The sequence below is a fragment of the Peromyscus californicus genome, unplaced genomic scaffold (assembly GCF_007827085.1).
Source record: "Peromyscus californicus insignis strain IS unplaced genomic scaffold, ASM782708v3 Scaffold_8__1_contigs__length_139910024, whole genome shotgun sequence".
NCBI classification, from domain to species: Eukaryota; Metazoa; Chordata; class Mammalia; order Rodentia; family Cricetidae; genus Peromyscus; species Peromyscus californicus.
The window spans coordinates 15176292-15188869 of NW_026294606.1; the positions used below are offsets into that span (position 1 = coordinate 15176292).

At 44.0% G+C, this 12578-nt stretch overlaps 1 protein-coding gene across 3 annotated transcripts in view; it reads left to right on the plus strand.

The window, feature by feature from the left end:
• Positions 1–12578, plus strand: part of Fam120a (family with sequence similarity 120A) — a 105619-nt gene that overhangs the window by 51964 nt on the left and 41077 nt on the right. For all 3 annotated transcript variants that reach the window (XM_052728173.1, XM_052728176.1, XM_052728175.1), the window contains exons 6-7: positions 6059–6156; positions 6341–6624. In XM_052728173.1, coding sequence (XP_052584133.1) covers positions 6059–6156; positions 6341–6624 — 382 coding nt within the window. The remainder of the gene's footprint in view (positions 1–6058; positions 6157–6340; positions 6625–12578) is intronic.

Sequence of the window (12578 nt, forward strand, 5' to 3'; positions counted from 1 at the left end):
GCTTGACTCCCATGTCTTTACTCTGCTTACACCTGGCCCCGCCCTGCCTGCTGACAGCTTGCCCCTCAGGCCCATGGCACAGGAACTTTTTGCCTTGAGTGGACGAAGCTGGCTTCTGCCGGTGACCTTTTGCACCGACTAGTACATCTGGCGTTCCTCTCCCTGACAGCCTTGGATTGGGGTCAGCTGGTGTATGAGACCCAAATGTGAGTGTCTGTTCGCCAAGGGCACCCAATGTTTTCTGTCAGTTGCTACATCCTCACACAGTGTCTGCAACTCTTGGTGGCTTCGCCTCTGCACCTTCTTCCACCTGCAGGGACTAGGAAACCAGGGCCTGTTCTGCATCCCCTGTGGATAAATACTTGACTGAATGAATTAAGCCATTATGTTTTTAAATCAAGGGAATGAAGTAATGTGTATTTTGGCATCATTTTTGGAAAAGGAACACAGTTTATAAAATGGAACAGGTATACATTGTTCCATCAGTTAGGATATACCTGCTGTATGCTTTGCACACAGGTGATGTTTCATAATTGCTTGTTGAGGTGATAGAAAGCATGAAATCAACACTAGACCCTGTGTCTGGCCCATCTAATACAACCACTTGCTGGCCTTGGATTTCATGTTCTGTTGTAGTGGCATCACTGCATGAATATGAAAGAGAAAGTGTATGTGAAGTATTTGTTACAGGCAGAATGGCCTAAAGGGCACCAACTGATTGAATCAGTGACGGAATGCTGAAATGAATAGTCAGGAGGCCTGACTGTTCAAGGAAGTAGGACGGCATCATCAAGTGTCAACATTTGGCTCCTCTGCATATTACTTTGGTTTTCACTGCTATAACAAAATGTCTAAGGCTGAGTAACGTTCTAAAGAAAAGAAGACTGGGCTGGCAAGATGGATCACAGGTAAAGGTTGTCCCTGTTGCCAAGCCTGATGACCTGGGTTCTATCTCCAGGTCTCACGTGGTGGAAGGAGAGAAGAGCAGATGGGGCCACAGTGATAGCTCCGTGCTGGAACAAGAGAGCACGCTGTGAGAGACAGACTACTGCGGTCCAAGGGTCTTTAGTAGTTCCCACTGTGCTCCAGCCCTTGAAGGTTCTGTCCATCACCTTCAGTACCACCAAACTAAGGACCAAGTGTCCATCACATGACCCTTTCAGAGACAGCATATCCAGACCACAGCACATGGGACAGTGAGCAGCAGCTACCATTTAAGCAGTTACTGGAGATTATGTGAGCAGAATGGTGCCTCACAGTGTATTAAGGACAGGAAGTATGGTGAAAGATAGTGTAAGCCTTCCGTATCTGAGTCCTTAAAGTGTTTGTAAAGGAAATTGTGTGGAAAATGTCCTGATTGTTCCCTGTCATTTCCTCCCAATAATGCAGCATAGCAACTGTATATGCAGCATTACCTTGTAGGTATTTAGTCGTTGTTCTTAGTCTTTTATGTAAAGCACACAGGTAGGTGTGCACAGATTCTCTCTGTATGAATTCTCTGTATGCAGGTTCTTTGTAAATGTACCATATAGAGAAGGAACTTGGACAGCCATGGGTTTTGGTATCCACTGGGATAATGGAGTTATCAGGACACCCTTGGAATACTTTGGGGATACTGAGGGATGACTGACTGTACATATGATATCTCATTGGTCAAGGCTAGAGACCATGTTGTAAACAAGGTAAATTTTAAGTTATAATGTGTGTGAAGTGCATTCATGTTTTCAGTAATTAAATGATACTTAAGTGTTTTATGGATAGAGTTGACTGGAAATTCAGTTTCGTTTTCCGTATTAATCCACTCAAAGGACAGCACCCTCAGCTTATAAGGGTCTCTCTGGGCCTGACCTGATAAAGGTCATTACCGTTTCAGTACTACTACCCTGGAGGCCTGGAGAGACATCAGTATCTATTCTACCCGTGAGCTAGATGTGTGAGGCTTTGTTGGAAGATGGAAAAAGTATGTGTTCAGATAATGTCTTTGTGCCTTCTCTTAGCTTTTTAAAAGTAAGTACAGGGCATATTGAGAAGGCTCGGCCAGGGAGTGTGAGTCCCCAGAACTCACATGGTGGGAGAAGAGAACCGACTGTTGCAAGCTGTCTGACAACCTCCACACATGTGCTGTGCAGCATGTCAGCACACACACACTAGGGGTGGCGTGATTTGTGTCCTAGCACACTATCAGCTACAGCTTGTCATGAATCACCACTTTGAACACAAGCATGAGAAAGACTTAAGTTGAGTTCTCAGAATTTGTGGTTTAAAGTGACAGATAACACAAGTACTAATGTCCTACTAGTTATTTGAGCACAGACTAGTGCTTATGCACATTTAAAAGCTTCAGGAGAGACGCCAGAGCCCTCCCTATCTCAGCCACCTTCCTGTTACCGTGAAGAGACACTATGGCCAAGGCAACTTCTAAAAGAAAAGGTTTATTGAGGCTCAGTTCCAGAGGGTGAGACCATGACCATCATGGCGGGGAGTATGGCGACAGGCAGGCTGGGCACTTGAGCAGTAGCTGAGAGCTTACACCTGAGCCACAAGGACAAGGCAGAGAACACTACTGGGGAATGGCATGGACTTTGGAAACCTCAAAGCTTGCCCACCAGTGACACACCCTCTCCATCAAGGCCATACCTAATCCTTCTCAAACAGTTCTACCAACTGGGGACCAAGTATTCAAATATAGGAGCCTGTGGGGTATTCTCCTTCAAACCACCACACTTAGGAAAAGTAAATGAGCTGCTAGTACACTCTTGTCCAGAAGGTTAAATTGTCCAACGCTGTTGAGGATGTGAAATAACAAGAAGTGTTGCTGCTCTTGAGGTGATTCAGCAGGTCAAGACACTCTCTGCTACTCCTGACAACCTGAGTTCACTTCTGGTGGCCCACATGAGTGAGGGAGAGGTGACTCTTACAGGCTGTCCTCTGACCTCCATATACATGCTGTGTCATGTATACCTGGTACCTTCACACATGCACCCTCACAAAATTAATCAATAAAAATGTAGTTGAAAAAAAAAAGAACTTTGTTGCTGGTGAGAATGTAAAATGGGATAGGCACTTTATCAGACAATTTGGCGGCTTTTCACAAAGTAAAACATACTCTGACAATTATGATCCCAGCAGTCATGTTTGTGGATATTGCCCACACAGAAACCTGCCATGGATGCTCATACCAGCTTAATTTATGTCTGTCCAAACTTGAAAGCAACCAAGATGTTCTTAAGAGGGGTTACGTGGATAACTATAGCATTGGTATAGTGGAGCATTATTCAGCCATGCAGAGTCACAAAGGAACCTTAGGTGCACATTGCTAAGTGAAAGAAGTGAAACTAAAGGCTCCATACCACGTGATTCCAACTGTGTGGAATATAGTTCCATATTTCCATAGGAAAAGGCAGAACCATGCAGACAGTGAAAAGATCAGTGATCCTAGGGTTATAACAAGGGAGCAATGACTAGGTAAAGCCTAAAGCACTTTTCAGTAAATGTGCCCATTGAAAAAGAGAGTCCGCCAATTATAACCAATCATTGAAAACTAATGTCGACAGCAGGAGTTACGTTGTTTTAGTCTTTGAATCAATTTTCAAAGCTCCATTTTTAACATCCCTGGAAAAGTAAGATATAGCTTGTCTTCCTCTTTTGTTCTCTACCTTATTATCTGGGGACAAGGCTTTTCATTGAACTGGAAACTTGCCATTTCCATTAGGCTGGCTGACCTCTGCTGCCTCATCCTGAGGTTGTAGGCATGTGGGTGCTGGGGATTTGAATCCAGGTCTTGTTGTTTGCAGAGCAAACACTCTTATCCACTGAGCCATCTCCCAGTCCCAGACATTTAAAAGTTTACTGTTCCTATTTTGTGTTTGGGTTAATGTAGCATCTCTAGGTTAACAGAAGAGCCTCTGTTAGGTTGGGCTGGGAGTGGGGGTTGGGCTGTTATGTCTGCAGTTAGCTGGAAGTGGTTCTAGTTTAACACCATTCCTTTAAACAGGTATCTCAGTTTAATATAGAGGAAAGGCTAGGCAGCTCTGTGGGCAGTGTGAGTCACTGGGGTGGGTCATGGAACTGAGCTTTGGGGTCTTGGGGAGAAAAGTCAGTGAACACACCTCAAAGGCAGTTGTATGTGCCGCTTTTCTGTGCATTCCTGGAGAAGTCTGTAATACTTAACACTTTTTTTTTTTAAGTTGTAAAAATACTCTACATTCTTCCTGCATTCTTTTTCTCCTTTGTTGTACATACTTTGCTAACAAAAGCCTGCCTCTAGTATGTGGTGGTAAAAAGGAAATTGGAAAGCAGCAGTATTGCCTGTACACTGGGCCCTATGTCTCTTTTTAGACTCTCTTGTCATAGAGAAGGGGGACCATGGTTCTTTTCAGCTGCTGCACTGGCATGGAGAACAAGAACCAATTTAGAGAGAGGCCCCCAAGACAGGTCCTGAGTGGTCAGGCATTTCTTCAGGAATATGCAGACAAATTCATTCAGTCACCACAGGACTGACATGAGAGAACAGTAGCTTGCTTTGTGGAGACACAGCGTATGTTTGCCATTGACTACAATGTTTGGTTTGAGGGCACTGGAGAGGTGTCTCAGCAAAGGACTTGAGTTAGGTTCCCAGCACCCATGTCAGGCAGTTTCAGCGGATCCGGTGCTTACTTCTTGCCTCCACAGGTTCCTGCACTCATATGACACACACATGTGCACACAAATAAAAATAATGGAAATACAATTTAGAGAGAATCTTTGAATTTATGTTATATTGTTTGTTTGTTCAAAGGAAAGTTTGTGCTTTTTAGGGAGGTATTAGTAGTTCTAGCTAAAAGTAGCATAACACAGAGTGGTTATCTTCAGCTGAAAGGGATGACTATAAGCTGTGAGCCCAGACCTTGTTGTATTATTCAGAAGTTAGCCAGCCTGGGGTGGTGGGGGTGCACGCCTTTAATCCCAGCTCTCAGGAGGCAGAGGCAGGTGGATCTCTGTGAGTTTGAGGCCAGCCTGGTCTATAGAGCGAGTTCTAGGACAGCCAGGACTACACAGAAAAACCCTGTCTCAACCACCCGCTCCCAAGTTAAATAGAAAAGGTCAGCTACCAGAAATTAACCAGGCTTTCTACAGTGATTCCAGTGACAATGCTTAAGCATTACTGGATTTTGTAGCTTTTTTTTTTTTTGGTTCCTACTTCACTATGATTCTGAATTACCATAGAATGTCTTTAACAGGTGCAGTGACTTTTACCTCACACTTGGAGAAGAACTGGTAGACTGGTTGCTTGTGTGCAGGTGCATGCATGTTTGGTGTGTCTGCATGTGTAAATGTGCCCTTTGAGCACACATGCCAGGCTGACTCTTCCCAGCTGTTTGTAGGGCAGTTCTCTTTGTTCAGTGTAAAGGGGAAACTGTGCCAGAATTTAGTTAGTAAGAGCCAAGATCAAAGGCCTGTGTGGCAGTTCAGGCTCTTGGAGATGAGAATGCTAGAGAGATGACAGCTTGTGAGCTTAGCTCCTGGATCCTCGTGGAAGAGGAGAAAGTGTGCAGCAATCTGTGCATTTCTTCCAGTATTTGTGAGCTGCACCGTGGCTCTCAGGAGACCCTGTGCCTGCCAGATTGGAGCAGTGAGGCTAGCATTGCATTTATAGTCCTAGTGTGACCCTGAATCAGTCCTACAATATGGAATTGAAACTTTTCTTTCACAGAGAGGGAGAGTGAAGAACTCTGGGAGTGGGGTAGGTTCCTTGGCTGGAAGCGGGGTTAAGAGGTGGTGGTCACGTGTGCTTCCCCTGCCCAGTGCTGTTCAGAGCAGAGCCTAGAAAGCCCTCTGATCTGAAGAGAACACTGAATTTGGGAGCTCCAGGCTTGGTTTGTTTCCACTTCTAAAGCAAAATGAGGAAGTCATGGCATCTGAAGCCACATGATAAATCCGAGTTTCTAAACGTTTCTAGGAAGTGGTACATCTAAAGAGGGCAGGGCACATGGATCCTGGGCTTTCCCCAGGGGTCTCCTGGAGATTTGGCATTCTCTTCACAGTTTCTTATTATTTTCTTCCCATATTGACAAAACAGCCAGACCAAATCCGTTTGGAATGCCTGGGATGGTGCCACCATATGTTCCCCCTCAGATGCTCAACATTCCACAGACTTCTCTGCAAGCAAAGCCCGCGGTAAGGTATCCCCTGAGTCAAGTAGTGCTGTGGGCCTTGGATATGAACTTTCTTAAATTCTTAGGTTGCTATATAAGATAGATGCCAATTTGTCCACTTAAAAATGTCTGAAGAGGACACAGCCAGTCCAGGCTTGCCTCAAGTCCTACCAGCCCTGTGCACTGACTTGTGTTCTACACCTCAGATCCCACAGGTGCCCAGCCCAGGGGGTGCCCCAGGCCAGGGTCCATACCCATACAGCCTCCCTGAGCCTGCCCTCGCCCTGGATACTAGCGGGAAGAACCTGACAGAGCAGAACAGCTACAGCAACATTCCTCATGAGGGGAAGCACACACCGCTGTATGAGCGCTCCTCGCCCATCAACCCAGCCCAGAGTGGCAGCCCCAATCACGTGGATTCTGCCTACTTTCCTGGCTCTTCTACATCATCATCATCAGACAATGATGAGGGCAGTGGCGGGGCAACCAAGTGAGTATGCACAGTCACAGAGTGCGCTGGGTGCCGTGACCTGAGGGCTTCCTTAATTCTTCAGCTACTTGGAATTTATGCCAAAAGTTATCTACCACAAGTGGGTGCTGTATGTACCTAGAGGAGGTCTTTCCAGTGCCAAGTCTTGCTGTTTTAGCCCTGTGGCTGGAGATCCTAGGAACCTGGGAAAGTTTACCAGTAACTCAATTATGTTACTTCTCAAATATGGGGGCTGCTGTGTGGCACCACAGGCTCATCATGTACACCAACTCCCCTGACAGCATTAATCTCTAGGCTCCCTGGAGAAGAGAGCCCCGAATTTCTCTCCTCTAAACTCAGCAGCTCAAGGCACCATTCTTGAAATAACACCATTTGCCTAGCCAAAAGTATAGAATGCTGCCTGGATTCAGATCAGACTTCTTCCTAGAGAGTATTAAAATTCACAAATGCACAGTTGGTTAAAATCGGATGGCAGAAATCATAAATATATCCTCCTTTGCTCCCTAAAATATTCTGCTTGGAAGAAAGGGGACTAAATATGTTCCTGTGAGTCCATCTCCTTACTCTGAGCACTGTTTACATGAGGTAAACAGCCAGGGCAGGCTACTACTGCATGGGTGCCAACAAGACTGGAGCCTGTTACATTTACCTCTGCCCTCAGACACAAGAAGTTGGAGAGGTGCAGTTTCCAGCATTAATGCAAGTTTTCACTGGTGTGTCTACCTGCAAAATGGAAGCAGGTGTCTACTGACCTGGGTCAGTGTTTACTGAATCTTCACACCTTGTCTGGATACTCATTGACTGGATGTGCAAATTCCAAATGAAGTTAAGAATTGTTTTTTAGTATTTGTACTTTTAAACGAGTTGTTTAGCAGGATGATAGGTTTTTGGTCTTTTGAACCAGAATCTCTGGGTTACCACCCTAGAAATTTGCATTTTAAACAAGTACACTGTGATTCTCATCCAACCTGAAGGCAGCTGGCAGGTGGTCTAAGAAGTTCTCTGTCTAGAATTCTGAGACATTCTACTGGGTCGGTAAGAACAAGGCATCTGTACAGGGAGCATTTGTTATCAGTTATGAAACACTGGCAGAAGGCAAAAGAAGAAAGCGTTCGCTTTGAGCCTTGCAATGACAGAGCTATGGAAACCAGGTCTAAGTAGTTGCTTGCACGAGGTGGATGGTGATTACCAGATGTGGAGGGAGGACATTGGGAAGAGTGCTGCTCTCTGGTTGGGATGAGAGTGTCTTCAGCTCTTTGCTGTTAAAAAGACTCTGGCTAGCTGTTCCCGGGTTCTCAGAACTCTCTTGAAGTTCCTGTGATCGTTCCCCAGAATGCTATCGTTTGACTATTTCCTATGCATCTTGTTCCTGCAAAGTTGATGTAAACTGCTCATTGTTTTGCCAGTGTTGTGGAGAAGGTGTCCTTCAGGAAGTTTGATACATGCACAGACTCACATCAACGTTGGACTTGAGTTGTGTGACTCAGGAATTTAATTCCTTTAATTGGTGGCCTCATTTATGACCATGAATATGAAATTGTGAGGAAGGTAGCAGAGGAGGTAAGAAGCCTCTTCTGAAGCCCTGTACTCCAAGCTTTGTGACGGATGCTGTGATACAGTTTGGGTTTATAAATGTGGTGGTGGGGGTCACAATCCTCAGGGAAGATCATAGGCCGTGGAGTGAATTGCATGTAGAGTGTGTTATGTGTAGCTCAAGTCTGCATATGAGAACAGAGTCTTGTGTTCTTAGTTGCTCTGCACCCTGGTCAATAATGTAGTTGTCCCAACTGCTCAAAAGACTGAAGCAGTATGGGCTTGTGAGCCTAAGTGCTCAGGCAGCCTGGGTAGCATGGTGAGACCTTGTATTTAAATATGAAGGCAATACCAGGTACAGTATCTCACTCCCATAATTCTAGCACTTGAAAGTCTGAGTTTGGAGGATTGCTATGGGTTTGAGGCCAGCCGTGATTACATAGTGTTTCAGGCCAATCTGGGCTACAGAGTAAGATCTGTTTCTAAAACCTCAAGCAAAACAAATAAAAATATTAGTAGGAAGCCGGGCGGTGGTGGCGCACGCCTTTAATCCCAGCACTCGGGAGGCAGAGGCAGGCGGATCTTTATGAGTTCGAGGCCAGCCTGGTCTAGGTGCAAAGCTACACAGAAAAACCCTGTCTCAGAAAACTAAAAAAAAAAAAAAATTCCTATTAGTAGGAATGATAAGCCAGGATTTTACCTTTGATTTGGGCTTGACCAATACTGTGTTTTTAGGAGAGTCTTGAGAGAAAGGAAGCTTTCTGTTCATTTGCCCAAGAAATGCTTGAGCACTCGCAGTTTGGAAATGTTTGTGGCAGTGTGCTCTAATGGTATACTGTGCTGGAGGACAGTATACAAATGGCAAGTCGGGTCCCTCAGGATGACCATGTGAGGAAATTAGAGAGCAGAGGACCAGTTAAGTGCTGGTCTCTAGATCTGGCCTTGCAGAGCTGAGTGGACCTAGCCTGTAGAGATCTCATGTTTTTGTTTGTTTGTTTTAATAAAAGGAGTATACTTCCTTTTTGGTGCCATTTGCCTTTGAGACAGACAGTTGAACTTCATAAGTCTAATTTTTAACCTGTCCAACAGGGCACTATCAACCCTTACAATTTCTATACTATAAAATAGCAGGGAAGAGAGTCCTTCCAGTTCCCTCATAATGTGCACATGACTCCTTGCCAGCTAAGACCCCCAAGACCACTTGGCTGTGCTTAGGGACAAGCACAATATACTCAGTAAATACTCACTAGTTAGGATGAAAAACCACGGCACAAAACAGAATGTGGGTTCCTAATTTAGAAACACTTCCTTTGGTGTATGTTGTGTGATACTGTATGGGAACAGTAGCCAGATTCTGGTATAGGATGGTCTACTGAGTAAATGGTCAGGTTTCCCCAACCTTAAGTCAAGTAATCATTGACTGGGGACTGTTACAGAAGAAGTAAAACTGCAAGAAGAGTTTCCTGCAAATGATAAGGTAAATATTTTCAAAGAACAAATGATAAGGGCCTGTAAAATGGCAGTTAAGAGAGCTTCGTGGGCTTCTAGAGGACTGGAATTTGGTTCCCAGCACCCACATTAGGTGTCTCACAACCACCTGTAACTCTAGTACCAGAGGATCTGACGCTTTCTTCTGGCCTTCATGAATATCCACGTACGTGTCATGCTCACACAAACAGATAAACACACATACACATACAAGTAATAGTAAAATATTTTAAATGGCAAAAGATAAGACACTTGTGAATTGGCAGTAACACTGATATCATTAAATATGTAAAAGGAAGGCCTCTTTCCCTGGGACGGGGGGGATGAAAATGCATCTTAAAACTTTTAAAACATCAAATACTTGTTCTTAAACAAAAAGAGTGGGATGCAGGTGGGATCACTCCTAGCAGATCTCCACCCTTGTTCTTGGCCTTGCTGTGGCAATGGCTGCTTGGTAGACATATGTTATGTGCATGCATGAAGGTGAGTGTGGACTATTGTCAGCAGGGGCCATATGTACAGGAAACATCGCCTGTGTTGCAGAGATGTCCTAAAGAACTGCAGGTGCCCATGAGGCCACAGAGGATACAGATGCTCCTAGCTGACTCCTGAGCAGATGGGTAGGCCATGCTGCCAGGTTTGTGGACAGCAAGAGCTGAGCAGTCCCCATGCTTTACTCCTTCACTGCCCTTTATTTGTTTAATGCTTGTCTAGCATTTTGGTTTCTCTAGTGGGATGAATGGTAAGGTGGCTCTGCCCCACCCTTCCCTTGGAGTCTTCTGTGATGTGGGTGGCCACTTGCTACCCAGCCAGGACACCGGAAGAGGTGAGCTGCATGGACATGCTGATGGGAAGTCTAGGCCTGAGTTTTAATTGGTGACTTCTGCACAGACTTGCACTTTTCTCGTGCACTGTTTGTGGAGGAAAACAGGTTTATCTGTGCCTTGGGCAGCAACTGAACCAGCCAGTTGTCTAGGCTTAGGACAGGTAGTTGAACTCCCCTCCCCAACAAAAACAAAAAGAAGTGTTCTAATTTCTAACTAAATTATTCTCCCCCCATCAGAATAGCAACAGAGCATACTTCTTGCTCTACTTTTTGTTAAAATTGCTAATAATAGTAATAATAATAATAATAATAATAATAATAATTTAAGTTGGTATTGTTTTTCTTCCTTTCCTGGCCTCTATTGAACCTTTGTAACTGTGTTTGGACTGAGAATTACAGTTGGGTCTGTATTGGAGGTGTTTATTTTGTATTGCTTTCAGAGGTTTATTTGGGCTTGTAAGATTTAAATCAAAGGAGACTAATAACTTGGATATTTTAAATTCTTCATTTATGCATTTTTTTCTAATTACCACTTTTAGTAGACAGAATTATGTAGAGTTAAAACTTTAGAAAATACAAAGAATCCCGCACAGTTCCCAATCTAGATGGTGACCAGCCAAAGCTTGTAAATGCATAGCACCTTATTTTTCTTTGCATATACTAAAAACCATTTTTATAATAATGAGGTCTTAGGGACAGCTTGCCCTTTTCCTTTTCTTTATACTTTTCCTATCCTTTGCTTGATATATTATTTAAGCATATTTGTGCATGTAAATAAAGTGTATGAATACTTGATGTTTAATAAATAATGTGCTCTTGATAAATATTGCTAACTTTTTACTGGTGTTTTTAAATGTGTATGTAAAAGTCCTTATTCAGAGAGGTTGAACATTTCAGTTTTGTGACTTTGTACAGGCTTGTTTTGTTTTGTGAACATAGATGTATGTCTTTCATGGAGCAAAGAGTCCAGTGTACTAGGATGTACAGTATATATTGTTGATTTTGAGTTACAGTATCCTAGTAATATGGTAGTATTTCTTGCATAAACTCTCCCCCACCAATTCTAATAGCACATGATTCCCAGAGGATCACATCTAACCTGTGAAAAATGAGCCCAAGAAGGTAGGCTACTGAGTGCCAACATCCGAAGGCCTGCTGAGCTGCTTCTTGCCCTTGCAGGATCTGGGTTGGCATTTTTAGCTGTGGTTATGTAGCTTCCTGCTTGCCAAACCCCAGCACACTCAAATGTGGATGGTGGTGGCGGGTGTGTGTGTGTGTGTTGCTGAGTTGCTTGTGAATTATATAAGCTAAGATGTCTGGAATAAATGGCAGCTGTCACACTGTTCAAAAATTAACTAGTAGAGCAATACAAAACTAAAACAGTGGTTTGATTTTTAATGTAAAATAGCTGAAAGGTTTTGTTCACCTTTTGACCTGTAGTTCAGGAAGTGGACACTTTAGATTATCTGTCTGTCTGTCTATCTATCATGTATCTATTTTTGGTGGCTAACAAAGAGAATTCATGGTTCCTTACTCTGGGGTTCAAGAACATTGTGGACAGGGTTGGGAGAAAGTTTGCTGTGTGACCTGAGGAGCTTTTCTCCATTGGTTGTGCTGGTGTGCCAGAATTTACATTTATATTTTGATTCTTTTAACATATTTCTGCGATCTTTTCATTGAGGCAATTCAGAATTTTATTTTCGGGAAAAATTGTTTGGTCTTTATTCCCTATAGCAAGAGAATGATGTTCTGGTTGTCGCTAGCTGTTTCATATTAGTCTTACCACGTCGAGAGCTCACAGACATTGGTGTCCTGGAGAGTGTGAGCCAGGGCCTACTGCCACACTCCCTGAAGGAAGGTCTTGTTTCCGTCTAGAGCACACTGTCACCTCTAACAGGTGCATGTGACCTGAGTGTCACCAGTACAGTGCTGCCTACCAGCTCTCTGCCAGCCTGCACAGCTTGCCCTGCCTCATGGCCTTTCCCTCTGCAGCTGTCTCCACAGAGTTGCAGTTGAAGTGGCTACTTGCTTGCTGTATTTTTGCATGTATATTGAACTGCATCTGCAGATGGCTGCTTATCACAGTATGTGGCACAGTCTGGAATAA